The following is a 27537-nucleotide window of genomic DNA, read 5'->3' as shown; positions in this document are numbered from 1 at the left end:
AGCAATAAAGTGTTCTTCCACCAAAGCTTCCTTTCTCTTGTGTTCTCTTGTATTCTTAGCCTTCTTGCTAAGTATTGAGGGTTAGGCTGACTTGATCTTAGCTCAAGAGGTTGAGTAAGTCCGAGTGCCGGCACGGTAGCGTTGGAGTGTGTCCAAGGCCGTGACACCATGCTTATATTAGAGACAGTGTGGGTGGTTGTGGTGGAGTTACAGTTACGTGCTTTTTCTCTCTCTTTTTTCTTTTTTTCCAATGATTTATTTTGGGGGTTGAAAATGGCAATGTGTGAGGCTATTGTAATCTGTTTCTTCTATATGGACCATACTCTTATTTCTGGGTAGAAAGGGGTGGTCAAATAGAAAGCTCTTTGTATTTTTTGCTCATTTCAAGTTCACCTCAAGTCCTTTCTTTTTTGCAAATTGAAGTCTTCTCTTAAATCAAATTGAGTGCAAGTAAATAGAAGGAGGGAAAAAAAGGTTCATATGAATTGGAGTCTACTCTCTTGTTCATTACGTGTAGATTACTTTGCTTCATTGGTTTTGACAAATCAGAGTACATGGATAAGAAACTATAGATAAAATCTAGAATATCCAAATCTGTACTCCTTTGTGAAGTGATTTCCTGGTTGGTGCTTCATTTAATTTTTATTTTCATTTTTTCTAATAATCCTGCTTACTACATATATATGCTTTGTTTAGACACTTGTGTGTGTGTGTGTGAGAGAGAGAGAGAGAGAGAGAGAGATGGCTAATCAAGAATATTTGAAAAAATACCATTGTTGATACACAAACTATATAAGGCAAGTAGGCAACCCTCTGTTGACTTTTATATACAAGCATCTAGTGTAACTAGTTGGACGAAATGAAGTGATTTGCAGCAAAACCAGCTGAGGCTGTACATAGTTTTCCATTTGCTGAGCTTTCAACGAACTTTACATGATTCAATGACCTCACTAACAGCTTTATGGGTCACTGGAGAAATCATCTTTAAGGCCAAATGAAATTCCTGGAAACAAATATGATTAAAGACTTAATAGTAGTAAAAATATGACTCCAAACATCACTTTCAATAATCCCAATATTTCTTGCTAGCTTCACAGTTTTAAGCCAAGGTAGTTACATCTATTAACAGCTACTTACCACAAATCTTTCCAACACAGGCACAAGAATGGACAAATTATGATCTGGAAGATTGTTGGCAACTGCTTCGTGAATGTCATTGCTGTAATTGAGAAAGGGAAAAGAAAAAATCTCTAAGATACACATTAACAAAAAAAATATAACCAAAAGAAGAAAAGTATATTAACCTTTCAGTGGATACAAAGGCTAGAAGCAGTGCTGAATAAGCCTCCACAATCGTTTTCCTAGCTTCTTTTTCCCCTTGCAGAATAGCTGCCTCCTCATTCTGCATGATGGAGAACAAGATGACTGAAGATCAGAATCAAACTTCATACCCTTCTTCGCAACCATTATCGTCTAGATCACACAACTTATATCTAAATGGTTCAAGTCTCTGATAGTAAGTAAACAAAAGAAGATCATAATACATACCAGTAGCAGATCATAGTAAGTGAGACTCCCTACAGTGTGATGTATAAGAGCATTCAGTAATCCTTGATGAGCTTATCACAACACTACTAAGCATTCACAAATTGAAAGGAATTTTCTTTACAATATGACTATAGCTTCTACATAATTTGTGTTGGAGGGGGGACTCCACCTTTAAGGTCTGTGAGAAGATCCAGTTCAGAATCATGACTTGTGGTCGAAAGAGAAGGTTAAATACCTCATTATCTATCTACTAAAAAAAAAAAAAATACAATATTAATGTGATTTGTGTTTATAGTGATGAGGTATTGGCGACAACAAACAAATTTAGCAGAATTCGTGACAATTTCAAGTCATTAATTCCCAAGGCTTGGGTGCATGGGGATGTAAGTGCATAATTAAACTACTATCTCTAGCATACTTTCAATTTCTAATAAATTTATTAATTATTACATAGGTGTTGGATTTGGTGGCTACTATGCTAACCATGCAGGAGAAAGAAATAGGATGTCAAATACACTGGTATTTGCCAGCTGTGTTTTCGGTACGCAATGTCTTTTTCAAACTTGTTACAGTTTTTATTTATTTTATCTTATTGCTTAATTGGTGTCACCGACTTAGTCCCTAACTATTAAATTCAGCAATTCATACTGCAATGTGATACCAAAATTGAAGTTTTGTTGAAATATTATAAAAAAGAATTCATATGAAAAGTTGATGAAGGTCTAAAAAAGGTATATGATTTATTGTGTTTTTTATTTTTTTTTATTATCTAATGGCCTTTATCTTTATGAACTGATTTATACTTTTTATTTTTTTTAAAAAAAAATTGTATCTAGTAATATTCTAATACGTGAAAATTGGTACTAGATTTTTTTACCTGTCAACGAGAACAACATGCATTGGTATTTGGTTGTTTTGATTTGTGCAATCATCAAACAATTCTGCTAGACTCCCTATTGATTGCTTCAAATAAAGAGGGAAAGAGATCGAGTATAGTAAAGCTGGTAAATTAACTTTTTCCATTTTCACTTTTATGACATTTTTTGTAAGGTTTCAAATATCGTCCTTATTTAATTTTTTTCCTATATGAATAGGCAAAATACCTGGAAGATATGCTCAAGTATGACTCATTCTATAAATACAACACTCCATTCAAGCCAAGAATACTTAATTTTGCATTTGTGGATACGCTAGAAACAGGAGAACAAGCTCCTGGCTCGTAAGGAATATCTGTATTTGTGTTTTCCTCTTTGAAGTTTTTATCTACATAAACTAACCGCGTCTTATTTAACACAGTAATGATTGTGGGGGTATGGGTGGCAACCTGGATGACAAACTACAAGAAGACGTATAGTTATACAATAAATGTAATTTTCTTTTGCTAAAAAAAAAATAGTACTTCATTTGCCAATGTATATGGTTTTGTTGGTAACCTAAAATATTTATATTTTTCAGGTTAATGATGGTACAAGGATGCGACTTGCGTTGGATTTGATTCTAAAGCCCCACAACTTGATGCTGCATAATGTCATTGACTCTGCTACCAGGAATTAAAATAAGTATAAACAAAAGAATTCAAACAAAAATTAAAAAATCGTAATTGTCATGTAGTCATGTTTAGTTTATATTAACTATTAAGAGTTGTTAGTTTCATCTCTTTTACTTAAAAAATTATTATGCACTATATTTTTTACGGACTCTTTAATGTTTCTGTCTTTAATTTCACTCTAACATTTCGATTCCTTGAACCACTTATGTGTTGTAAGCTAGACAAGTAATGGTTTTAATCAATGTTCTGAAAATCGGTTCGAATTGGCTGGTCGAACCGGTTGAAAAGTGATCCGCTGCGAACAACGACTCGGACAAATGTTAAAACCGGCAATTTCATAAATTGTAATTGAACCGTTGATTCGGCCGAGAACCGTTCGGTCGAACCGAACTGCGACCCGACTGATTTTTTGAATAAGGGAAAAACGAAGAACGCGTTGCTCTGTGCTGTGCCCCTCCCCCTTTCGTTCCTAACTTTCCTTTCTTCATTCATTCTCAAGGTTCTAAAAACCGGTTTGAACCAGCCAATCGAACCGATAGACAAAACGACTCGGGCAGATGCTATAACTGTCATTTTGAAAAACCGTTATAAGACTGTCGAACCGGTCAGTCGAACCGAACCCGGTCTCGGCCAGTTTTCTGATTTTTTGCAAAAAGCCAAAAACGGCATCGCTTGGATTGAACCCTAACCATTACCCAACTCTCACTCCAAAACGGCAAAACGCGCAGCACTCCCCCCATCACCCTCCCAACGCGTTACCCACCCACCCTTCCCCCAACACCCCCTCCTTCGTGATTCACCTCACTCACTCAGAATAGCACGTTCAAAACCCTAGCTTCTTCAACGGTTTTGCCGCCGCCGTCCGTGGTTGTCGGCGCCTCCACTCCTTCCTCCTTCCCCCTGTACCGAACTCATCCTCTTCTGGCTCGGCACGTCGTCCCCATCTCCCATGGCTTCTCTGTTTGAGGATTCAAGCTGCTCGCCGCCGTGCTCTCCGTCAAAGGTTAGTGTCTAAGCATGGCAAAAATCTCCGGCGGGGCGGGTATCCGCGGGGATTTACCCGCCGGGGGGCAGGTATGAGGAGTGATTTATATCCGCGGAGACGGGGGACGGGGCCCCGTATAATAAACGGGGCGGAGGCAGGGGTAGAGATCCCTGCCCCATGGAGACCCGTTAAATCCCCGATTAGATGAAATGACGGAAATGCCCTTATATATATGTGTGTGTGTGTGTGTGTGTGTGTGTGTGTGTGTGTGTGTGTGTGTGTGTGTGACTGAGCCATTGGACAGCAACTCTAGCCGCACATATACTTCCCTGAATCCCTGCTTCAGAGACAGAGTGAGAGTCTCGTGATCAAGGTTCTGAAAATCGGACCGAACTGGCCGATTCAACCGTGAACCGACAACAAAAGCAGTCCGATTCACTATCTAAAACCGCTCAAAAACCGACGAATCGGCCGAGAATCGGACGGTTGGACCGGACCGTCAACCGGCCGGTTCGGATAACACGACGCCGTTTTTTATTTGAAAAAAAAAAAAAACAGAAACAAATGCAATAATGCATTCGAGACCCGACCCCCCCCCCTCTCTTCTTCCCCCAACATTCGTCACACCTGAGAACTCTGAAGAAAGGAAAAATAAAAAACCCTAGCCCTTCATCGCCGTCGCCATTCCCGGATCCTCAGCGCCGCCGCCGTCCCTAGGTCTTCAGCGCCGCCGCTTCTTCTTCTTCCCCGTGTCCGGAACCCAGTAGATCGGCACGTCGTCTTCATCTTCGCCGGCTTCTCGGCACGGAACCCAGGTTAGTGGCTTCTCGTCTTCATCTTCAGTTCTTCACTGAATGTTTAGTCTTGTTCTTGGCTTGAACTTTGAAGCTCTGAAGTTGTTGCTCTTCGATCTTCTTCTTCGGCCTTCTTCTTCAATTTTTGTTCCGTTTTTCTTCAATTCTTCTTCTTGGGTCTTGGTTTGAAGTTTGTTTCTGAATGTATTTGTTGATGGATCTGTAATTAACTAATTACCCAGGTTAGTGTTTTAGTGTTTTCTCTGTTTTCAAATTTATTGTTACTCCGTTTAGTGTTTTCTAATTGCTCGTTGGCTAGTGTTTTCCACTTTTACTGGTTTACTGGTTGCTGATGGCTCCTCATTTTTTTGTTCACATTTGCTAATGGCTTTGATTTGTAGTTGTTGGTTTTGCTTTGATTTGTAGTTGCTGGCTTCTAATTATTGCTGGTTTTGCTGGCTTTGTTTGTTGCTGAATGTTGCTGGTTTTGCTGGCTTTGTTTGTTGCCGATTGCCGTTCGTCGAAGGTTAGTGGCCTACGCTTCTTCTTTTGAAGTTCTGAAATTGTTGTTCAATCATGGTGGTTCCATTTTTCTTGTAATCTTCTGTAATTGGCTGTTGCTGATGGATTTGTCTTGTATTTGCTAGTTGGTGATGGCTGTAATTTTTTTTTTCAAATTTACGGGTGGCTGGCTCTGATAGTCTGATTTAGTTTTTTACTGTATTTGTAATTGCTGGATTTAGGCTGAAATTTTTGTCAAAAACTTTAATAAGAGCATTAACTTGTTTTACTGTTATCACATTCAAGAACTTTAATAAGAGCATTAAGTTCATCAGTTTGTGCTTTTCATCTCACTACAAGAGCTAACTGTGAGGAAACAGTGGATTCTAAGCTGACCACTTTGCTGACTTATTTTATCAACATCTTCTTCCAACTCTTTTGTTTCAAATTTATTGATTCAGTCTGAAATTTTTGTCCAAATTTACTAATGGCTCTGTTTTGCAATTACTAGTTGCTGATGGCTCTTAATTTTTTTGTTCAAATTTACTGATGGCTTTGTTTTGTAATTGCTGGTTTTGATGGGTGAAAGTTTAGTGTTTTGGAATATTTTATAATGTGCTAATGTTTGTAATTGCTGGCTTTGTTTGTAACTGTTGGGTGAGGGTTTAGGGTTTTGTGATTATTGGTTAATGTTTTGGTTTGTTTGTTGCGGAATGCTGTAGGCCGTAGCAAATTTGCAACAAGTTCTTGCAGATTTTGATGATTGATAAATCATGATGCTGGGATTTAATATTTAGATATGTTTTTTTACTATTTAACTTTTGAGTTTGTATTTTGATAAGATCATATGGATTTGGTTGATGATATTTTATGTAGTGTTTTAAATTTTGAAGATATTTTAAAATTTATATTACACTATAATTAAATTTTAGGATGTTTATTTATAATTTTTATTATTCTATTCTAAAACGGTTTTTCCGGTTGAACCACCGGTTAGACCGGTTGGACTAGTAAACCAGTGAACCAGTGACTAGAGCGGTTTGATAACCGGTCCGGTTCTCAGAACCTTGCTCGTGATCTCGTCTCCTCTCCTCTCCACTCCTCCTCAAAGCTCAAACCATTAGTCCCTCTCCTTCTCAAACACCGCTGACCGCCGACCGCCGCCTCCCACCTGATGGCGTCGCAGTCTCGTCTCGTCTCATCTCCACTCCTCCTCAAAGTTCAAACCCTCAGCCCCTTCTATCTCCTTTCCAAACACCGCCGATCGCCGCCTCCCACGACCCAGCGCCGCCTCCCACCTCCCGAGTGGCTCGATCTCTCACTGGTGGTCCCGAACTCACCGTCGCCGGTCGTCGTCTTCTCCTCTTTGCCGTTCGTCTGCCAAATCGCCGGTCTTTGCTGTGGTTTCTGCCTCGGGTAAGTTGATTTCTGAATTTCTGAACTTCTGATTCTGATTTGTGATTAAGGTAATTAGATTTTGAATTTCTGAATTAGGGTAATTAGATTTTGATTTCTGAATTTCTGAACTTCTGATTCTGATTTGTGATTAGGGTAATTAGATTCTGAATTTCTGAATTAGGGTAATTAGATTTTCATTTCTGAATTTATGAACTTCTGATTCTGATTTGTGATTAGGGTAATTAGATTCTAAATGGTGTTCAAGCATTAGCTGAGATGCCTGTTTTCACTATGATTTAATGGGTGTTTTGTTTTCATTTGTTCTAAATTAATTTCATTTTTACATTGCACATAACTCCAACAATGCTACCATATATCCTAAATGAAGACAAGCAAACACATTCATGCAGCATTTTCTTATAGTTAAATTATAATTTTTAATATGTAGGGGTTCCAAGGACTGAGGAGGAACAGAATATTTTTACTTGGATTACAAAAGTTGGGCAAAGGTGATTGGCGTCAAAGGTTAGTGTCACTGCTTATAGGGTTTTTCAGCTCTTCCTTTCATGCTCTGTTTAGTGAGACTGATTTCTGAATGTGAATGGAAATATAATCATTGAATTTGTGTTGTTGAAATTATTGGTTAAAATGGATTTGTTACTCTGCTGCTGCTTTTTTTAATTTCTGAGTATGCTGTGTTTGAGTTTTTTTTTTGATAGATTTATTGATTTCAGGTTTAGGGTGATTATTTGTTGCTGTTTTTTAAATTTTGTTGCTGATTGTTCTTGATTCCTGGCTCTGTTCAATCTGTTGTGCTGTTGATAATGGTGTTTTTGATTGTGTGTATCCTTTGAGAGCTGCTGTTAGTGCAGTGTTGCCTTGCTGATTTCAGTTATGGTTTTTGATTGGGTTTTTGTTGATTATTTGTTGCTGTTTTTGAAATTTTATTGATGAAAATCTTGCCAGCAATTGCTTAGACATGATAGTCTTCAATCTTGCCAACATGCATTATTGGTCCCAAAGGAGGAAGACTATATTGAATGGTTTAAAAATGCTGGCTTCAAAGACGGCAAGCTCAAAAGGATAGGTCCAAAGTGGTACCGTGGTGTGCGGAGGCATGGTTTGATCATGGGTTGCTCTGTGATTGATGTGAAGCCATTTTGTGGAGACTTTCCCCTCAAGGTAATACCTAATTTCTTCATCTCCTTTACTTTATAATGTTTTCTTTAATTTAGTTTGTTATGCAGCTTGGTCCAAAGGTAGAGGATGTGAAGAAGCCTGTGAATCCACTTGTGTTTTTTTCTTGATTAATTCTTTGTGCAATTGAGCTCTATGGCATCAGGAAGGAAGTCGCATCCAGTACGTCCTGACATGTTTCTTGAGACCGTCTCCAAGTTAATGTCAAAGTCATGCTTGTTACATTTTATTCTTTGGTATGAAGCAAATTGGACTAAGATGATATCTTTTATGCACTTTTTTATTGTTTTTGTTGTCTACAGTGAATTTGAACTGTGGCGAGTTTCACCCATGTGATCATCTTATTAAATTAGAGCTTGTGAGTTTATGCTAATTTTGTAAAAGAGCTTATTTGGTTTATGTTTCTTTTGTTGAAAACTTTATTTTCCTGGAGAATTTCTTTGTAAAGATTTTATCATAGTATATGTTACAGCTTATAAATGGAAATCAAATGAGCTCTAACTCTCTAGCATGCTTATGTCTTTCTGTTTGTTTGATTAAAGTGCTTGACTTATGTATTCTTAGGACTGAGTGAACTTATGTCTTCTTCTTAACAAAGCACTTCATTACTGAGATTTGTTTATCTATCACTAGAGAGGCAAAAAGGAATAAGTTGCGGGATTTGTGTCATTTTACTCAATCATTATTCATATACATTATGTAATAAATGTGAAAGTGAATATCCTTCTCTTTCTTTCAACCGTTGACGTTGCTTTTTCATATGACATGCAACTACTTTTTTCCTCACCTTTCACTTCTCCTGTTTCCTTTGTTGTGCATATTTTTTTTAATTATTTTTTTTTGAAAAGAAAAAGATTGCTAGAAGAAGGAATGCACACTTGATTAAGTACCCTGATGCCAAAGTAATAAGCCTTGGAATTGGTGATACTACTGAACCCATTCCTGATGCCATAACTTCTGCAATGTCAAAGGTAAAACTTCAATGTGAATGAAGCTTCTATATTTTTCAAGTGTAGACTTTGAGCACTAATATATGTTTTGCTCCCTCTCTCATGAAAACTGATTAGCATATCTTGTTTTCCATTTATCAGAGATCACATGCATTATCAACCGTAGAAGGATATAGTGGTTAAGGAGCTGAACAAGGTGAACAGGTATGTTGCATTGACATCTTCTAGAGCCTTTTTTGCTTTGCCCATTTTTCATTCTTGTATCCTTCCATACCTACTTTACTCTTTTGTCCTAGTTTCAATTGTAAACATAATTCATTACAATGCTACCTAGAAAATAAGAGGGGCCCATTTTTTTATCCTTGTAGAATTTCAGGAAAGATATTTTGACGTCTTTGTCTTTAGGAGCCTCCAACCACATCCTCATATGTTTGTCTGTTGCATAGTATATGCCTTTTCTCAACTGAAATTTTAGTGTAAAACAAATTTCTCAACTGAACAAATTCACAATTGAAAAATATAGTTACTTCATTTTTTAAATCTGTTATGTTTTTTACTTCATTTTTTAATTCTAATTTGTTTTTTCTTTGTTGCTAACTATTTTCCGTATGAAAAGTTATGATGCTTGGGAATTGAGGCCATCTCTTATCTATGCAGCCACTAAGAAGTGCAATTGCTTCAACATTTTACCGTGATCTTGGCATTGAAGATGATGCCATATTTGTGTCAGATGGAGCCGTTAAGTTGAGCACTGTGATGGATGCCTCGAGAAGAAACTATAAAAAAGACTAAACGGTTTCAGAGTGCATGGTGCAATCAATGGAAACTGTGTTTTGGAGCTGAAATCTCCAGTTCCCTATCCCTAGGATTTGAGATGGTGTTGTATTTAATTATGTATTTCTGTAGGGAAAAAAAGAAGAGAAGAAAAAAGAATGCTTGTGTATATCATCCCTACATGAATTGTACTGTGTAGTATAGTAGTAGTAGTAGTAGGCTTCCTTTGTTAATAAATATAAACATACTTGGAGTAATTTAATTCAAAATCTAACTTTATTTTTTTGCAAGTCATTATGGATGGTAAAATCTTTAGTCAAAAGTATTAGCATAGATTTGGGTACTCATTAGTTGTAATTTGAAAGTTATGTTATATTTGAGCATATCTGCCTTCATGATAACTCATCATAAGACTGCATGATTTCGAAGTTGAGAATGAAAGATTAAAAATAGTTTCGATGAAGTTGAGAATGACATCAATTATATATACCAGGTATTAAAAAGTGCTCTTAACACTTAAGCTAGACCATCTTCAGTGCATGGCCAATTTGGATAAGTATAAACACGCAATTTTTCTCTGTTCCCGCCCTTCTCTGATGGCCAATTTAGACAAGTGTATCATAAGTCCTGTTTTTGGTTCTTTTATTAATCTGCAAATATGCTCTTTCAAATTTAGCACCACAGCAGCCTTATGAAGTTGAATTAAGAAACTATTTTCAGGTGAATCTGATGTCCTTGCCAAACAACATTTCCAAGTGTTCCATATTAAAAAAACTCATTGAAGAATGATCACCCACTATTCATTGACATGATCAATCTAAGAACAGCCACAACATACAATTAAAAAAAAGGGACCAACTAGGTAGTAAAATGAAGAAATAAATACATTAACAGAACAAGATTTTATTCAAAATCAGCGTCAATAACATAATAAAAACAACGTTGACAACATTTATAATGATACGGTCTTATGAACCATCCCTAATTTTTATAAATTGATAGCACAAACACTTGAAATTGAAAGGAAGATATAATCAGCAATTTTAACATGCCTAAATTAAAAATATAATATATAGATTAACCGGAAAACCAGCCGAACCGGGTGGGTTTTTCTAAAGCTCCGATTTTGTCATATACCCCAAGAAACGGCTTCGTTTTGATAATGAAACCCACTAACCTAAGCCAACCCACTCCCCTCAGTTACGAACGCCTCCCCCCCCCCCCCCAAAGAAACGGCTTCCCCTCAGTTACGAACGCCTCCCCCCTCTCCCCCAGAAACGGCTTCCCCTCAGTTACGAACGCCTCAGAAACGGCTTCGTTTTGATAATGAAAACCACTAACCTAAGCCAACCCGCTCCCCTCAGTTACGAACGCCTCCTCTCTTCTCTCTCACAAAAATGAAAAATCCAATCCTAAGATTGTAACCTATCAGAGCGCAGAGCACAGTCACGTCTCCACCCGTTAGCCCCGACCACTATCGGCGCCGGCGGTGACAACCAGTGGTGGACATTCTCGCCACTCGAAGATCTGGTCTTTTTCTCGCGTCGCAGAAGGTGGGTTCGGAGCAGCTGTTGTCATCAAGCTCGCTCTGTCCTCGTCGTCGTCCCAACCGCAGATTAAAATAATTGATACAAGTCCGTGCACTGCACACATAAAAATTCAAGGACAAACTCAAATAACCGCTCAGCAACAGCACCGATGGTTGGAAGAACTGAATGAGGTGGTGTAATTGGTATTCCCCAAAAAATGTCTGCTTCACATTAGCACTGCCTATATCCTGACCAGTCGATGCAAAGTGATTCTTCAGGTATGGATTCTCCACAGAAAACTGAAATTGCTTGATTGGAAGCTGAAAACATTTTCACATCGTGAGGACAATTCACATAATTCACATCATGTTGTATAGGATACGAAGTCATGGAAAAATGAAAGCCACCTTGTGATTTTTGCTTATGTGATTCTTGTGTGAGGAAAACTTGTTGAATATTGCTTCTGTGATGGGTTCCTAAGAGTACCCCTTTTCGGTGCTGCTTTAGGGATTCTTGATGTTTTGCTGTGATTTCTGAACATTTTTGGTGGTGTTGCTTTTTGGTAATTCTGGAGTTTTGTTTTCAAAGGAATTTTTTTTTTCAAAATTTTTGGGGGTGTTGCTCTCTTGGTGTTGAAGTCTTCTTGTTCCTAAGTTTTTTCCTTACCATTTTATCTGATTTTTAGAGTATATAGAACATAATTGTTTTCAGAATTGTGAGGTGCATGTAATTGATTTATAAGTTGGGTCAAGAAGTGGGAGAATTATTTTTTATTTGTTCAATTTGCATGAATTATCTTGAGTCATTGAAGATAAAATCTGATTATCTATCTCTTTGAATGGAGAATTGTTGCTCTGGCTGGTGCATTTGCTGTGTTGTTTTCATTATCTGCTGCATTGTTCAAGGTTTTTCGTTTGGTGGTAGAACATTGTGCTGTGTTTGTCATTAAGGTAGAATTTTTTTATAATTTTATTGTATATTTAATTAAACCGGTTCAGCCACGGTTTGATCATGGTTGGACCATTCAACCATTGAATCAGTAACCGGATCGGTTCAATAACCAGTTTGGTTCTTGCAACTATTACTAATTTAGTTATCCTGCTCATTGCTGATTTTGTGTTGGTTTGCTAATTTTGAATTTCGAAAGAAAATGTATTGGTATTTAGTTATTTAGTTTTACTTCGTGGTTTATGATATTATAATTCTGCTAATAAAAATAATAGGGATGCACCTTATTTTCAATTTTACTTTTGAGGGCCCTGAAATTACCATAGTTAGAATTGATTGTTAGTTGCCTAATTGATTATTAATTGTTAATAGGCTTCGTTGCTACAATGTGCTTGTTAACTGCCTAATTGGAATCGATTACTAATTGCCTAATTGATTGTCAATGTGATAGTGTGATTATAATTAGATAATAGGCTATGTTAGAATTGATTGTTAATTTCTTAATTGGAATTGATTGCTAATTGCCTAATTGATTCACATTAAGGTATTATTATAGTATTGCCTGATATGTCTATTTTCGTATTAGTTATTTTAGAAATTGAGACTTGATTGTTGTTAAAGTGTAGGTGAAGATATATATTTCAAAATTTAATTTTAAGTTTTTGACTATTTCATTTTTTTATTTAAGTTGGATCGGGTCAGTCGGTTCAACCTGTAATCCACCGGTTGAACTAGTGACCTGATAGTCTCAATCACCGGTTTGGTTCTGACAACTATGCCTTATGCTACTCTTTGGCCCCTCCAGTCTTCCCTCTCAAAAACGACGCCGAATTTGGAACGAAGCTGCATCATCAGTCATTGTAAGCTCTTCCCTCCCATTCCTCTGTTTCTAAGTACTTCGCATAAAACCTACACATACCCACAATCCAAATTTGTATTGCTATAATCTATTTCATCAATGCCTTCGATTTCAAGAAGCAAAACGATGGTGGGTATGTTTCATAGGTACCTAAACTATGTGAAAAGTCCTTCCTTTTCTCCATTAACCCTTCAAGCTCCACCTCAAACTGAAACCACACTTCAATTGCCAGTTTTTTCTTCTTTTCGGCACCCTCCTTGCCATATTTCAAGATCACATGCTTCTTGTGTTTACTTAATTCAGTCTTCATCACTGCATATTCACTCTTTTGGTAAACATGTTGTTCCAATGCGGAATTATTGTTCAGAAACTGTCTCAGTGATCCAAAATTCTAGCTTTAGTGTGAATGTTGAAGAAGTTAATGGTTTAGAGAGCTATGTTGATAAGGTTTACAACTCTGTGATGGATAGTTCTCTAGGTTTTAACAATTTGGAAAATGCTCTTGATCAATTGGGTGTTCCATTGTCTACCCCATTGGTCACCGGGGTGTTGTATAGGCTTCGTTATGACGAAAAGATTGCATTTCGGTTCTTCACTTGGGCTGGCTGTCAACAGAATTATTCACATGAGCCTTGTGCTTATAATGATATGATGGACATCTTATCTTGTACTAAGTACAAGACTAAGCAGTTCCGGATAGTTTGCGACATGCTGGAGTATATGAAGAGGCATAACAAGAACACGGTGCCAGTTGAAGTCGTCTTGACGATTTTGAGGAGGTATACAGAGAAGTATCTGACTCGTGTGCAGAAGTTTGCGAAGAAGAAGAGGATAAGAGTGAAGACGCAGCCCGAAATAAATGCATTTAACTTGCTCTTGGATGCCCTGTGCAAGTGTTGCTTAGTTGAGGATGCTGAAGGTCTGTATAAGAAAGTTAGGAAAAGGATCAAGCCCAATGCAGATACACACAATATATTGGTTTTCGGCTGGTGTAGGGTTAGAAACCCGACTAGGGCAATGAAATTCCTGGAAGAGATGATTGAATTGGGTCATAAGCCTGACAATTTCACTTACAACACCGCCCTTGATACCTTTTTCAAGGCAGGCATGATAACCGAGGCACTAAATCTTTTTGAATTCATGAGAACGAAAGGTTCAACCATATCTTCTCCCACTGCAAAGACTTATGCAATTGTAATTGTGGCGCTTGTGCAAAATGATAGAATGGAGGAGTGTTTTGAACTTACGGGGCATATGATTAGCAATGGTTGCCTTCCTGATGTTTCAACATACAAGGATATAATTGAAGGGATGTGTTTGAATGGAAAGATAGATGAAGCTTACAAGTTCTTGGATGAGATGGGAAATAAAGGTTACCCTCCAGATATTGTTACTTATAATTGTTTCCTTAAGGTCCTTTGTGACAATAAGAAGTCTGAGGAAGCCCTTAAACTATATGGAAGAATGATTGAATTCGGTTGCCTTCCTAGTGTTCAGACTTATAATATGCTGATTTCAATGTTTTTTGATATGGATGATCCTGATGGGGCATTTGAGACTTGGCACGAAATGGAGGAGCGAGTTTGCAGACCGGACACACACACTTACTGTCTGATGGTTGAGGGGCTATTTCGCTGCAATAGAATTGACGACGCTTTTATTCTTTTGGAAGAAGTGATAAACAAGGGAATAAAGTTGCCATATCGGAAGTTCGATTCTTTTTTGATGCAACTCTCGACAATTGGTGATCTCCATGCCATTCACAGGCTTTCAGATCACATGAGAAAGTTCTATAATCATGCTATGGCAAGACGTTATGCACTAAGCCAGAAGCGTAAGAGCATGAGTTTGAGAGGATAGTAATAAGTTCTTGATTGGTTTTGTGCTACTAATTGTCATCGGACCCTGGAGGAGGCGAAGACACAAAGTTAGGACAGCTCTTTTCATGATAGGTTCAAGGAATATTACCTGCAACAATGGCAGGTATTTCATGATTTCATACGCCTTAAAGTTCATCACTGCACCATTTATTGTACTATTTCATGACAACAACTAGTTGCTCATCTAACGTGCTTGACTTGTTATGCTATAAAGTGCGAAAATTTTCATTACTGGATCTTATTTTTGCTCACTTTTAGTTCGTCCATTGAAATTCTGGAAGCTTCGATGATGCAGTTTGATTGTGCTCTGCTGCTTAGTTGATGCAACCTGCTGATCTAGCGATTTGAAGATCCATGCCTAGATTTTATGGCCTCATGCATTGTGGTTGTGAACTTTTAATAATTCCATTTGTGAGATTCTGTTTGGCATTTTGATGAGGCTACAGTATGCTGTGCCTTCGAAATTATCTCATTGTGTAACAATCATAACAAGTGGGCCTTTTTTTCAATAAGATCATTATACTTTTCATTTCTAAACTTTTGGGCACATTGTATTTTTCTATTTCCATTTCCTCATTTGTTTTCTTCATACACTTTGTTAAAGAAGGTAGTTTGTTTTGTTGGAGAGTTTAGATCAGGTAACTAGGCAAGTGACTTAATGTGAGATCTTTACTTTGATTGCTTTCTGTATCTATCTATCTATTAATATATGATAAGAATGTAGTAGGTGGTTGGTTGCTCAACAAGTGGAGCTTCAAATGGTCGACAAGTGTTAGCTTTCACTGAGTGACACGTGGTGAAGCAATAAAAAAATGTTAAAATAATAATAAAAAATCAAAATTCCGTGAATAAGGTAAGTATGGGGCGGGAATTTTAACCATACCTAGATTTGAACAATTTTGTAGTATCCCTTTTGTTTTTTGGTTTTTTCCACGGTTTAGGTGGATTGTGAAGTGAATTTTTGTGTTGAAAATTGATATGTGAAACTTTGTGTCATGGTGTTGTGCACTTCTTTGGTTCAAGGAAGGCTTACCCTTCAAAAGCAGTGCAAGGAAGTTATTCTGAGCATACTTTCAAGTATTGGTAAGTTGTAACTAAGAGCTTTATTCCTGTCTTCTACTTCAGTAACAAAAAATTAAAGAGAAAAAAAAAACAGAAAAGGCTCTATTTTGAGCATTCTTTCTTGATTTACTACCATACCTATTATTCATTTGTTCACTTTCAAGTCTTTCATGTTTGATAAATATGTGATGCAATGATTTATGACTTATTCTTATGGGAAAAAGGAGAAGTGAATGGATCCATGAAAAAAGCGGCTGAACATTTTATTGAAAAAGCCAAAAATTAAACCCTAAGAATGGAGAAACCTTAAAATATCTGGGTCATTATTATAGCCCCATTTCCATTGATACTAACAGCGCCCTTAAGTGTTATCAATGAGCTGTTGCTTTCAATCATGGTGATTTTAGGGTGAGGTTAGTTGTTCCACATTTGTTCCTTTTTAGTGAAACAAAAAATAATAATTTAGCTTTTGAATTACATAACAATGAGGGCATTTTGTAATTTTGTTTATGTTTTAGGAAGCTCTTTGTAATTTTCTTTATGCTTTAGGAAGTACAGAGACATTTTGGACAGTTCTAAGAAAGTTTGGACATGATAAAGATTTTAAACTCTGAGATGACTTCCTTCCAGTTCCACCTTAGAAGGCTCTTTATCAGGTCATATTTTCATTTTTTTTTTACTATTTTGAAGTTCTAATTTTTCTTATATGTGGTATTTTCATTTAATGATTTAATTGTTATTTGGTTCATATAATTCCATAACAAAAAATGTGTCTAATTGCTAAAGTAGAATAGTAAACGTTAGACATATAAATTGTACTAACAAATTCAGCTGTAAACTACCAATTTGAGCTACAGACATTACATGTAGTGGAGTTTTGTTGGCAATGCACGATGAAGTAGCTTTGACAAATAGGTAGTTTTGCTTTCCATTAATTTTTTGTGATAATGTGATATTATTGTTATTTTAATTTCTTTTGTCGTCTGTTAGCAAAATCAAAATTTATCTTCTATTCTAATATAATTTCTTCTTATGGAGGCAATATGTCATCACTTTATGGTTAGTTGGTTGTTCTATTTCAATTTGTGCTGAACTAATAATCAGAACTATAAATATAATTAAACTCAACTTTTTGTTTTTTTCTTTGTTTTGTTTCGAGTTATTAACCCTTCATTCAGTTGACATTTTGTGGTCACAATATTATGATGATCATTTTTCTCATAAGCTTTAGACGTCATTGAGAATGTGATATGTAGGTCTTTAGCATTTTGTTTCTTTTCTCTTTTAAAATTTAGCTGAAATACAGATTATTGCTGTATAATTTACATGTCCACTATGTATTCTATTCACATTATGTTTCCAATTATCCATGCAATTGAGTTTGTGGCAGTCAAATATGGTGGCTGCCCCAACTGAATATTGCTATTGTCAAGCATTTGGACTTTTGTTAACTTTTTCTTTTCTCAAGTCCTACAAGTTTTGTCATGCTTTTATATTTGGAGTTCTTTTGACATTTGATTGGTTAAATTTTACTGCAGAAATCTTTAGTGTTCCCATGCCAATAGTACTGATAGATCAAGACTCGGATACTGAAGCAACAATTGTGCAGCTTAGCTTTGGTGATCGCCATAGAGCTCTTATTGACATGGTGACATGGCTCTTTGAACTTTATTTGTGCTCAAACTCTCAAACTTTGCAATCCATTTGAATGTATTAGTGTATTCTTAGTTAGATATTATTGAAGTATGATAGCGTTGCTTTTTAGAGTTAGAGAAGATTTATTACTCCTCTTACCTCTGCTCTGTTGTCAGTCTTTACATATTCCTCATGCTATGTCACTGTAAGTGAGAAGGTTGTGTTCAACGTAATTTTTTCTCCACCAAATCTTTATAAGTCAGTGATATTGCAATGTTTGATGGTTGAAATGAACTTGTCTGAGAAGTGATATTGTACACTCATAAGAATAATACAAGTTTTCTTTAGTTTTTCTTGTAATTTCTGATCAGTTCTAACTTCTAACCTTTAGTGTTTAAAGGTTCATTTAGTTCCTAAGAACTTAATTGAAAATTAAGTGAAATTATATGATTGGGAGTAATTTAACCTTTTTTTAAAGTAACATTTGGTGCATATATGTTTAAATTGTATTCAGAATCCTAATTATTACAGTTGGCGACTCTGAAGACTCTTGTATAATGGTGTTTTGTTGGTCATGAACTGATAAAGAAAAATACTCTACTTTTAATGTTTTATGTATTCAATATACAGATACCATTTATAAAAGCCATTTGGGGCAGTTGTTAATCATAATATGACGGTGTTGTAATGTTTTCTTTTTATAATTATTTGTCAGAATTAGTAGTGATAACTTTCTCAAGAGTTTTAATTATTTATCAGCCTTTTTGTTGTAACAATGACAAAATTAAGACTCTTGAGAAAGTTATCACTACTAATTCTGACAAATAATTATAAAAAAAATTACAACACCGTCATATTATGTTTAACAACTGTCCCAAATGGCTTTTGTAAATTGTAGCTGTATATTGAATACATAAAACATTAAAAGTAGAGTATTTTTCTTTATCAGTTCATGACCAACAAAACACCATTATACATGAGTCTTCAGAGTCACCAACTGTAATAATTAGGATTCTAAATACAATTTGTACATATCTGCACCAAATGTTACTTAAAAAGAGGTTAAATTACTCTCAATTATATAGTTTCACTTAATTTTCAATTAAGTTCTTAGGAACTAAATGAACCTTTAAAAACTAAAGGTTAGAAGTTAGAACTGATCAGAAATTACAAGAAAAACTAAAGGAAACTTGTATTATTCTTATATGAGTGTACAATATCACTTCTCAGATAAGTTGTTCATTTCAACCATCAAACATTGCAATATCGCTGACTTATAAAGATTTGGTGAAGAAAAATTTACATTGAACACAACCTTCTCATTTACAGTGACATGGCATGAAGAATATGTAAAGACTGACAACAGAGCATAGGTAAGAGGAGTAATAAATCTTCTCTAACTCTAAAAAGCAATGCTATCATACTTCAATAATATCTAACTAAGAATACACTAATACATTCAAATGGATTGCAAAGTTTGAGCACAAATAAAGTTCAAAGAGCCATGTCAATAAGAACTCCATGGCGATTACCAAAGCTAAGCTGCACAATTGTTGCTTCAGTATCCGAGTCTTGATCTATCAGTACTATTGGCATGCGAACACTATAAAGATTTTTGCAGTAAAAATTAACCAATCAAATGTCAAAAAAATTCCATATATAAAAGCATGACAAAACTTGGAGGACTTGAGAAAAGAAAAAGTTAACAAAAGTCCAAATGCTTGACAAAAGCAATATTCAGTTGGGGCAGCCACCATATTTGACTGCCACAAACTCAATTGCATGGATAATTGGAAACATAATGTGAATAGAATACATAGTGGACATGTAAATTATACAGCAATAATCTGCATTTCAGCTAAATTTTAAAAGAGAAAAGAAACAAAAGAAGACCTACATATCACATTCTCAGTGACGTATAAAGCTTATGAGAAAAATGATCATCATAATATTGTGACCACAAAATGTCAACTGAATGAAGGGTTAATAACTCAACAAAACAAAGAAAAAAACAGAAAGATGAGTTTAATTATATTTATAGGTCTATGATTATTAGTTTAGCACAAATTGAAATAGAACAACCAACTAACCATAAAGTGATGACATATTGCCTCCATAAGAAGAAATTATATTAGAATAGAAGATAAATTTTGATTTTGCTAACAGACGACAAAAGAAAAAATAACAATAATATCACATTATCACAAAAAATTAATAGAAAGCAAGACTACCTATTTGTCAAAGCTACTTCATCGTGCATTGCCAATAAAACTCCACTACATGTAATGTCTGTAGCTCAAATTGGTAGTTTACAGCTGAATTTGTTAGTATAATTTATATGTCTAATGTTTACTATTCTACTTTAGCAATTAGACACATTTTTTGTTATGGAATTGTATGAACCAAATGACAATTAAATCATTAAATGAAAATACCACATAGAAGAAAAATTAGAACTTCAAGATAGTAAAAAAAATGAAAATATGACCTGTTAAAGAGCCTTCTAAGGTGGAACTGGAAGGAAGTCATCTCAGAGTTTAAAATTATTATCATGTCCAAACTTTCTTAGAACTGTCCAAAATGTCTCTGTACTTCCTAAAGCATAAAGAAAATTACAAAGAGCTTCCTAAAGCATAAACAAAATTACAAAATGCCCTCATTGTTATGCAATTCAAAAGCTAAATTATTACTTTTTGTATCACTAAAAAGGAACAAATGTGAAACAACTAACCTCAAGCTAAATTATTACTTTTTGTATCACTAAAAAGGAACAAATGTGAAACAACTAACCTCACCCCAGAATCACCATGATTGAGAGCAACAGCTCATTGATAACACTTAAGGGCGCTGTTAGTATCAATGGAAATGGGGCTATAATAATGACCTAGATATTTTAAAGTTTCCCCATTCTTAGGGTTTAATTTTTGGCTTTTCAATAAAATGTTCAACCGCTTTTTTCATGGATCCATTCACTTCTCCTTTTTCCCATAAGAATAAGTCATAAATCATTGCATCACATATTTATCAAACATGAAAGACTTGAAAGTGAACAAATGAATAATAGGTATGGTAGTAAATCAAGAAAGAATGCTCAAAATAGAGCCTTTTCTGTTTTTTTTCTTTTTAATTTTTTGTTACTGAAGTAGAAGACAGGAATAAAGCTCTTAGTTACAACTTACCAATACTTGAAAGTATGCTCAGAATAACTCCCTTGCACTGCTTCTGAAGGGTAAGCCTTCCTTGAACCAAAGAAGTGCACAACACCATGACACAAAGTTTCACATATCAATTTTCAACACAAAAATTCACTTCACAATCCACCTAAACCGTGGAAAAAACCAAAAAACAAAAGGGATACTACAAAATTGTTCAAATCTAGGTATGGTTAAAATTCCCGCCCCATACTTACCTTATTCACGGAATTTTGATTTTTTATTATTATTTTAACAATTTTTTATTGCTTCACCACGTGTCACTCAGTGAAAGCTAACACTTGTCGACCATTTGAAGCTCCGCTTGTTGAGCAACCAACCACCTACTACATTCTTATCATATATTAATAGATAGATACAGAAAGCAATCAAAGTAAAGATCTCGCATTAAGTCACTTGCCTAGTTACCTGATCTAAACTCTCCAACAAAACAAACTACCTTCTTTAACAAAGTGTATGAAGAAAACAAATGAGGAAATGGAAACAGGAAAATACAATGTGCCCAAAAGTTTAGAAAGGAAAAGTATAATGATCTTATTGAAAAAAAGGCCCACTTGTTATGATTGTTACACAATGAGATAATTTCGAAGGCACAGCATACTGTAGCCTCATCAAAATGCCAAACAGAATCTCACAAATGGAATTATTAAAAGTTCACAACCACAATGCATGAGGCCATAAAATCTAGGCATGGATCTTCAAATTGCTAGATCAGCAGGTTGCATCAACTAAGCAGCAGAGCACAATCAAACTGCATCATCGAAGCTTCCAGAATTTCAATGGACGAGCTAAAAGTGAGCAAAAATAATATCCAGTAATGAAAATTTTCGCACTTTATAGCATAACAAGTCAAGCACGTTAGATGCGCAACTAGTTGTTGTCATGAAATAGTCCAATAAATGGTGCATTGATGAACTTTAAGGCGTATGAAATCATGAAAAACCTGCCATGGTTGCAGGTAATATTCATTGAACCTATCATGAAAAGAGCTGTCCTAACTTTGTGTCTTCGCCTCCTCCAGGGTCCGATGACAATTAGTAGCACAAAACCAATCAAGAACTTATTACTTTCCTCTCAAACTCATGCTCTTACGCTTTTGGCTTAGTGCATAACGTCTTGCCATAGCATGATTATAGAACTTCCTCATGTGATCTGAAAGCCTGTGAATGGCATGGAGATCACCAATTATCGAGAGTTGCATCAAAAAGGAATCGAGCTTCCGATATGGCAACTTTATTCCCTTGTTTATCAATTCTTCCAAAAGAATAAAAGCGTCGTCAATTCTATTGCAGCGAAATAGCCCCTCAACCACCACACAATAAGTGTGTCCGGTCTGCAAACTCACTCCTCCATTTTGTGCCAAGTTTCAAATGCCCCATCAGGATCATCAATATCAAAAAAACATTGAAATCAGCATATTATAAGTCTGAACACTAGGAAGGCAACCGAATTCAATCATTCTTCCATATAGTTTAAGGGCTTCCTCAGACTTCTTATTGTCACAAAGGATCTTGAGGAAACAATTATAAGTAACAATATCTAGAGGGTAACCTTTATTTCCCATCTCATCCACGAACTTGTAAGCTTCATCTATCTTTCCATTCAAACACATCCCTTCAATTATATCCTTGTATGTTGAAACACCAGGAAGGCAACCATTGCTAATCATATGCCCCGTATGTTCAAAACACTCCTCCATTCTATCATTTTGCACAAGTGCCACAATTACAATTGCATAAGTCTTTGCAGTGGGAGAAGATATGGTTGAACCTTTCGTTCTCATGAATTCGACAAGATTTAGTGCCTCGGTTATCATGGCTGCCTTGAAAAAGGTATCAAGGGCGGTGTTGTAAGTGAAATTGTCAGGCTTTTGACCCAATTCAATCATCTCTTCCAGGAATTTCATTGCCCTAGTCGGGTTTCTAACCTTACACCAGCCGAAAACCAATATATTGTGTGTATCTGCATTCGGCCTGATCCTTTTCCTAACTTTCTTATACAAACCTTCAGCATCCTCAACTAAGCAACACTTGCACAAGGCATCCAAGAGCAAGTTAAATGCATTTATTTCTGGCTGCGTCTTCACTCTTATCCTCTTCTTCTTCGCAAGCTTCTGCACGAGTCAGATACTTCTCTGTATACCTCCTCAAAATCGTCAAGAGGACTTCAACTAGCACTGTGTTCTTGTTATGCCTCTTCATATACTCCAGCATGTCGCAAACTATCCGGAACTGCTTAGTCTTGCACTTAGTACAAGATAAGATGTCCATCATATCATTATAAGCACAAGGCTCATGTGAATAATTCTGTTGACAGCCAGCCCAAGTGAAGAACCGAAATGCAATCTTTTCGTCATAACGAAGCCTATACAACACCTCAGTGACCAATGGGGTAGACAATGGAACACCCAATTGATCAAGGGCATTTTCCAAATTGTTAAAACCTAGAGAACTATCCATCACAGAGTTGTAAACCTTATCAACATAGCTCTCTAAACCATTAACTTCTTCAACATTCACACTAAAGCTAGAATTTTGGATCTGAGACAGTTTCTGAACAATAATTCCGCATCGGAACAACATGTTTACTAAAAGAGTGAATATTCAGTGATGAAGACTGAATTAAGTAAACACAAGAAGCATGTGATCTTGAAATATGGCAAGGGGAGTGCTGAAAAGAAGAAAAAACTAGCAATCGAAGTGTGGTTTCAGTTTGAGGTGGAGCTTGAAGGGTTAATGGAGAAAAGGAAGGACTTTTCAGATAGTTTAGGTACCTATGAAACATACCCACCATCGGTTTGCTTATTGAAATTGAAGGCATTGATGAAATAGATTATAGAAATACAAATTTGGACTGTGGGTATGTGTCGGTTTTATGCGAAGTACTTAGAAACAGAGGAATGGGAGGGAAGAGCTTATAGTGATTGATGATGCAGCTTCGTTCCAAATTCAGCGTCATTTTTGAGAGGGAAGACTGGAGGGGCCCAAGAGTAGCATAAGGCATAGTTGTCAGAACCAAACCGGTGATCGAGACTATCACGTCACTAGTTCAACCGGTGGATTACAGGTTGAACCGACTGACCCGATCCAACTTAAATAAAAATATGAAATAGTCAAAAACTTAAAATTAAATTTTGAAATATATATCTTCACCTACACTTTAACAACAATCAAGTCTCAATTTCTAAAATAACTAATACGAAAATAGACATATTAGTCAATACTACAATAATATCTTAATTTGACACAATAATAGTGAGAATCAATTAGGCAATTAGCAATCAATTCCAATTAAGAAATTAACAATCACACTGCAGCAACAGAGCCTATTGACAATTAATCAATTAGGCAATTAACAATCAATTCTAACATAGCCTATTGTCTAATTATAATCACACTATCACATTGACAATCAATTAGGCAATTAGCAATCGATTCCACTTAGGCAATTAACAAGCACATTGTAGCAACGAAGCCTATTAACAATTAATAATCAATTAGGCAATTAACAATCAATTCTAACTATGGTAATTTCAGGGCCCTCAAAATTAAAATTGAAAATAAGGTGCATCCCTATTATTTTTATTAGCAGAATTATAATATCATAAACCACGAAGTAAAACTATATAACTAAATACCAATACATTTTCTTTCGAAATTCAAAATTAGCAAACCAACACAAAATCAGCAATTAGCAGGATAACTAAATTAGTAATAGTTGCAAGAACCAAACCGGTCATTGAACCGGTCTGGTTACTGGTTCAATGATTGAATGGTCCAACCGTAATCAAACCGTCGCTGAATCGATTTAATTAAATATACAATAAAATTATAAAAAAATTCTACCTTAATGACAAACACAGCACAATGTTCTACTACCAAATGAAAAACCTTGAATAATGCAGCAGATAATGAAAATAACACAGCAAATGCACCAGCCAGAGCAACAATTCTCCATTCAAAGAGATAGATAATCAGATTTTATCTTCAATGACTCAAGATAATTTATGCAAATTGAACAAATAAAAAATAATTCTCCCACTTCTTGACCCAACTTATAAATCAATTACATGCACCTCACAATTCTGAAAACAATTATGTTCTATATACTCTAAAAATCAGATAAAATGGTGAAGAAAAAACTTAGGAACAAGAAGACTTCAACACCAAGAGAGCAACACCCCCAAAAATTTTGAAAAAAAAATTCCTTCAAAATCAAAACTCCAGAATTACAAAAAAGCAACACCACCAAAAATGTTCAAAAATCACAGCAAAACATCAAGAATCTCTAAAGCAACAACAAACAGGGGTACTCTTAGGAACCCATCACAGAAGCAATATTCAACAAGTTTTCCTCACACAAGAATCACATAAGCAAAAATCACAGGGTGGCTTTCATTTTTCCATGACTTCGTATCCTATACAACATGATGTGAATTCTATTAATCGTCCTCACGATGTGAAAATGTTTTCAGTTTCCAATCAAGCAATTTCAGTTTTCTATGGGGAATCCATACCTGAAGAATCACTTTGCATCGATTGGTCAGGATATAGGCAGTGCTAATGTGAAGCAGACATTTTTTGGGGGAATACCAATTACACCACCTCATTAAGTTCTTCCAACCATCGGTGCTGTTGCTGAACGGTTATTTGAGTTTGTCCTTGAATTTTTATGTGTGCAGTGCACAAACTTGTATCAATTATTTTAATCTGCGGTCGCCGACGACGACGAGGACAGAGCGAGCTTGACGACGAGGACAGAACGAGCTTGACGACAATAACTGCTCCGAACCGACCTTCTGCGACGCGAGGAAAAGAGCATATCTTCGAGTGGCGAGAATGTCCACCGCTGGTTGTCACCGCCAGCGCCGATAGTGGTGGGGGCTAACGGGTGGAGACGTGGCTGTGCTCTGCACTCTGATAGGTTACAATCTTAGGGTTGGATTTTTCATTTTTTTAAGAGAGAAGGGAGGAGCGGGAGGGGGGGGGGGAAGAGGCGTTCGTAACTGAGGGGAGTGGGTTGGCTTAGGTTAGTAGTTTTCATTTTTCTGGGCATCAAAACGACGCCGTTTCTGGGGGACAAAATCGGAGCTTTAGAAAATCCACGCGGTTCGGCCAATTTTTTAACCAATTTTTTTAGGACGATTTTGAAGATCAATCGGGCCGCCTAAATGTGGCTGCATTATGATGCAGGGAACTAAAAAGAAATGGCAATGCTGCACCACTGATGTGCCTTACAAGGAAGATATCTCTAGTAAATCTCAGCAAAAAATTCTATCGTTCACTGATTTATAGGTCAATTTTCTCTGTTTGCTTGAATCTTCATTGAGACTACAAAAATGAACTAGTTGGTGTTGGGGAATTCTTGGTACTTGAGACTTGATCAATAAGTTTTACTATGATTTCAATGGAAAATAAATTTTAAATATTCATAACAGTGGGGATCATGACATGGTTATTCCTTTCTTGGCAACTCAAGCATGGATAAGATCGTTAAAGTACTCCATTGTCGACGATTGCAGGCCATGGTATACTAATGGCCAAGTTGCAGGGTATTCATTCCCTTAACTCTAGAATGCTATATTATGTTGTTGATGCTTTTCTTTTCTCTTTTACATTTACTGTTGTTTTCATTTTTTCCCCACTTAAGCAGATACACAAGGACTTACTCCAATGCAATGACATTTGCAACTGTCAAGGCAAGACCTAGATCTCTCTTTCTGGACACAAATGGTGATAACTTATTTGTTTTATAATGATGGATATGGTTGCAGGGTGTGGAGGGCACACAGCACCAGAGTACAAGCCTCAAGAATGCTTTCACATGTATAGTAGGTGGATCTCTAAGAGACTTTTCTAGGAATAAACCAAACAAGATCAAATTATAAAGGTGACAGGGAATAAAAAGTTATATCAAGGAGCAGATTTCAAGATAACAGTTGAAGAATGTATCAACAATGTTTATATATTTTATATTATATTGGCTATTGAGTTTACATTTCATTTGAATATTCAACAAAGCAGATTTCGTATTTTTAAGTCACATTGAATAATTTCTTTTAACTAATACTAAAATCCATACTAAATTCTATAATAGTACAAAGTTCATCGAAATGTCATACTATCTACCACGGTGTCATATATCATATCATACTTATAAAGTATAAACCACTTGAAGGAAGGACTTTACTGAATAGGATCCCCTGTTGTCATGCTTCATATCATTCTAATATTTCTATCTACCTCTTTGATTCATACCCACCCTTGAGAGCACCCTCATCAAGTGTTCAAGTTCTTCCACCTCCAAGACAAACTCCACACCCAAGAACATCCATTCCAAAATCCACAATCACTTGTCTTATATTACACTCCCTATCAGAATCTGCATTCCCTTCTAAAACACCTTAACTATATCTGGCTCTTTGAGTTTTAGGCCTCCCAAACTTTGTGTCTATGTATTAGTTATACAATTGTTCTACATTATTGTAGATCAATATGATAAAAATATTGTGAAGTTTTGGCTTTTTTTTTTTTTTCCAAATACTATGTTGTGGATGTTTTCTAATTCCCTTGTTATAATAGAATTTTTTTTTATGTATTTTATCATCTAATATAATAAATTATCGACAGATGTGTCAACAAATAAATTATTTTTGTATTTATTTATCAGTTTTCTTAAATTTAACTCATTTATCAAAATTAAATAAGAAAAGAATT

General features: G+C 35.8%; 3 protein-coding genes, 2 long non-coding RNA genes and 1 pseudogene across 13 annotated transcripts; 4 read left to right on the top strand and 2 right to left on the bottom strand.

Moving 5' to 3' along the window:
* Positions 1-742: 742 nt before the first annotated feature.
* LOC148578946 (wings apart-like protein 1) lies at positions 743-1761 on the bottom strand. 2 transcript variants are annotated; one of them, XR_015883941.1, is made up of 5 exons: positions 1718-1761; positions 1549-1577; positions 1305-1402; positions 1138-1219; positions 743-1003 (listed from the first exon to the last, which is right to left on the bottom strand). XR_015883941.1 is itself a non-coding variant. In XM_088488951.1 (3 exons), the coding sequence occupies exons 1-3, from the start codon at positions 1406-1408 to the stop codon at positions 920-922; spliced, it is 270 nt and encodes an 89-aa protein (XP_088345077.1). In that variant the 5' UTR covers positions 1409-1530; the 3' UTR covers positions 743-919. The 2 variants fall into 2 exon arrangements, 1 of the variants encoding a protein (XP_088345077.1); XM_088488951.1 differs by lacking the exons at positions 1549-1577; positions 1718-1761 and having other exon boundaries at positions 1305-1530.
* A 2883-nt stretch (positions 1762-4644) lies between these two features.
* On the top strand, positions 4645-9986 carry LOC107623738 (uncharacterized). 4 transcript variants are annotated; one of them, XR_001616592.3, is made up of 8 exons: positions 4645-4897; positions 6375-6793; positions 7224-7300; positions 7742-7957; positions 8023-8208; positions 8821-8943; positions 9064-9126; positions 9580-9986. It is a non-coding gene; the product is annotated as an uncharacterized LOC107623738 (long non-coding RNA). The 4 variants fall into 4 exon arrangements; XR_015902739.1 differs by having other exon boundaries at positions 4696-4897; positions 8827-8943; XR_015902741.1 differs by having other exon boundaries at positions 4723-4897; positions 5408-6793; positions 8827-8943.
* A 941-nt stretch (positions 9987-10927) lies between these two features.
* On the top strand, positions 10928-15449 carry LOC107623367 (pentatricopeptide repeat-containing protein At1g73400, mitochondrial-like). 5 transcript variants are annotated; one of them, XR_002356032.2, is made up of 3 exons: positions 10928-11503; positions 12862-15015; positions 15208-15449. XR_002356032.2 is itself a non-coding variant. In XM_088503280.1 (3 exons), the coding sequence occupies exons 1-3, from the start codon at positions 11485-11487 to the stop codon at positions 14890-14892; spliced, it is 1377 nt and encodes a 458-aa protein (XP_088359406.1). In that variant the 5' UTR covers positions 10928-11484; the 3' UTR covers positions 14893-15449. The 5 variants fall into 5 exon arrangements, 3 of the variants coding, with proteins under 3 accessions (XP_088359406.1, XP_020969576.1, XP_020969575.1); XR_002356031.2 differs by having other exon boundaries at positions 15171-15449; XM_088503280.1 differs by having other exon boundaries at positions 12979-13033; positions 13590-15449.
* A 1192-nt stretch (positions 15450-16641) lies between these two features.
* Positions 16642-17969, top strand: LOC148578945 (uncharacterized). Its single transcript, XR_015902733.1, has 2 exons — positions 16642-16889; positions 17513-17969. It is a non-coding gene; the product is annotated as an uncharacterized LOC148578945 (long non-coding RNA).
* Positions 17970-21330: 3361 nt separating this feature from the next.
* On the bottom strand, positions 21331-25344 carry LOC107624481 (pentatricopeptide repeat-containing protein At1g73400, mitochondrial pseudogene; annotated as a pseudogene).
* A 641-nt stretch (positions 25345-25985) lies between these two features.
* Positions 25986-26852, top strand: LOC110268026 (putative serine carboxypeptidase-like 52). The gene is made up of 4 exons (XM_088503292.1): positions 25986-26115; positions 26259-26372; positions 26474-26519; positions 26595-26852. The coding sequence occupies exons 1-4, from the start codon at positions 26048-26050 to the stop codon at positions 26706-26708; spliced, it is 342 nt and encodes a 113-aa protein (XP_088359418.1). The 5' UTR covers positions 25986-26047; the 3' UTR covers positions 26709-26852.
* Positions 26853-27537: the final 685 nt, after the last annotated feature.

Source organism: Arachis ipaensis, chromosome B10, assembly GCF_059453495.1.
Source record: "Arachis ipaensis isolate K30076 ecotype BB chromosome B10, ASM5945349v1, whole genome shotgun sequence".
NCBI lineage: Eukaryota > Viridiplantae > Streptophyta > Magnoliopsida > Fabales > Fabaceae > Arachis > Arachis ipaensis.
Note: the sequence above shows the minus strand (reverse complement) of the source record. Positions and strands in the feature narration are given on the sequence as shown.

Coding starts and splice junctions, on each gene's coding strand:
- LOC107623367 (XM_021113917.2), top strand. CDS start 13,132: ATGCCTTCGATTTCAAGAAGCAAAACGATGGTGGGTATGTTTCATAGG.
- LOC148578946 (XM_088488951.1), bottom strand. CDS start 1,408: ATGCAGAATGAGGAGGCAGCTATTCTGCAAGGGGAAAAAGAAGCTAGG. Junction 1,220..1,304: donor GCCTTTGTATCCACTGAAAG/GTTAATATACTT, acceptor TCTCAATTACAG/CAATGACATTCACGAAGCAG. Junction 1,004..1,137: donor CTGTGTTGGAAAGATTTGTG/GTAAGTAGCTGT, acceptor ATTTGTTTCCAG/GAATTTCATTTGGCCTTAAA.
- LOC110268026 (XM_088503292.1), top strand. CDS start 26,048: ATGTGCCTTACAAGGAAGATATCTCTAGTAAATCTCAGCAAAAAATTC. Junction 26,116..26,258: donor TATCGTTCACTGATTTATAG/GTCAATTTTCTC, acceptor TATTCATAACAG/TGGGGATCATGACATGGTTA. Junction 26,520..26,594: donor TGACATTTGCAACTGTCAAG/GCAAGACCTAGA, acceptor ATATGGTTGCAG/GGTGTGGAGGGCACACAGCA.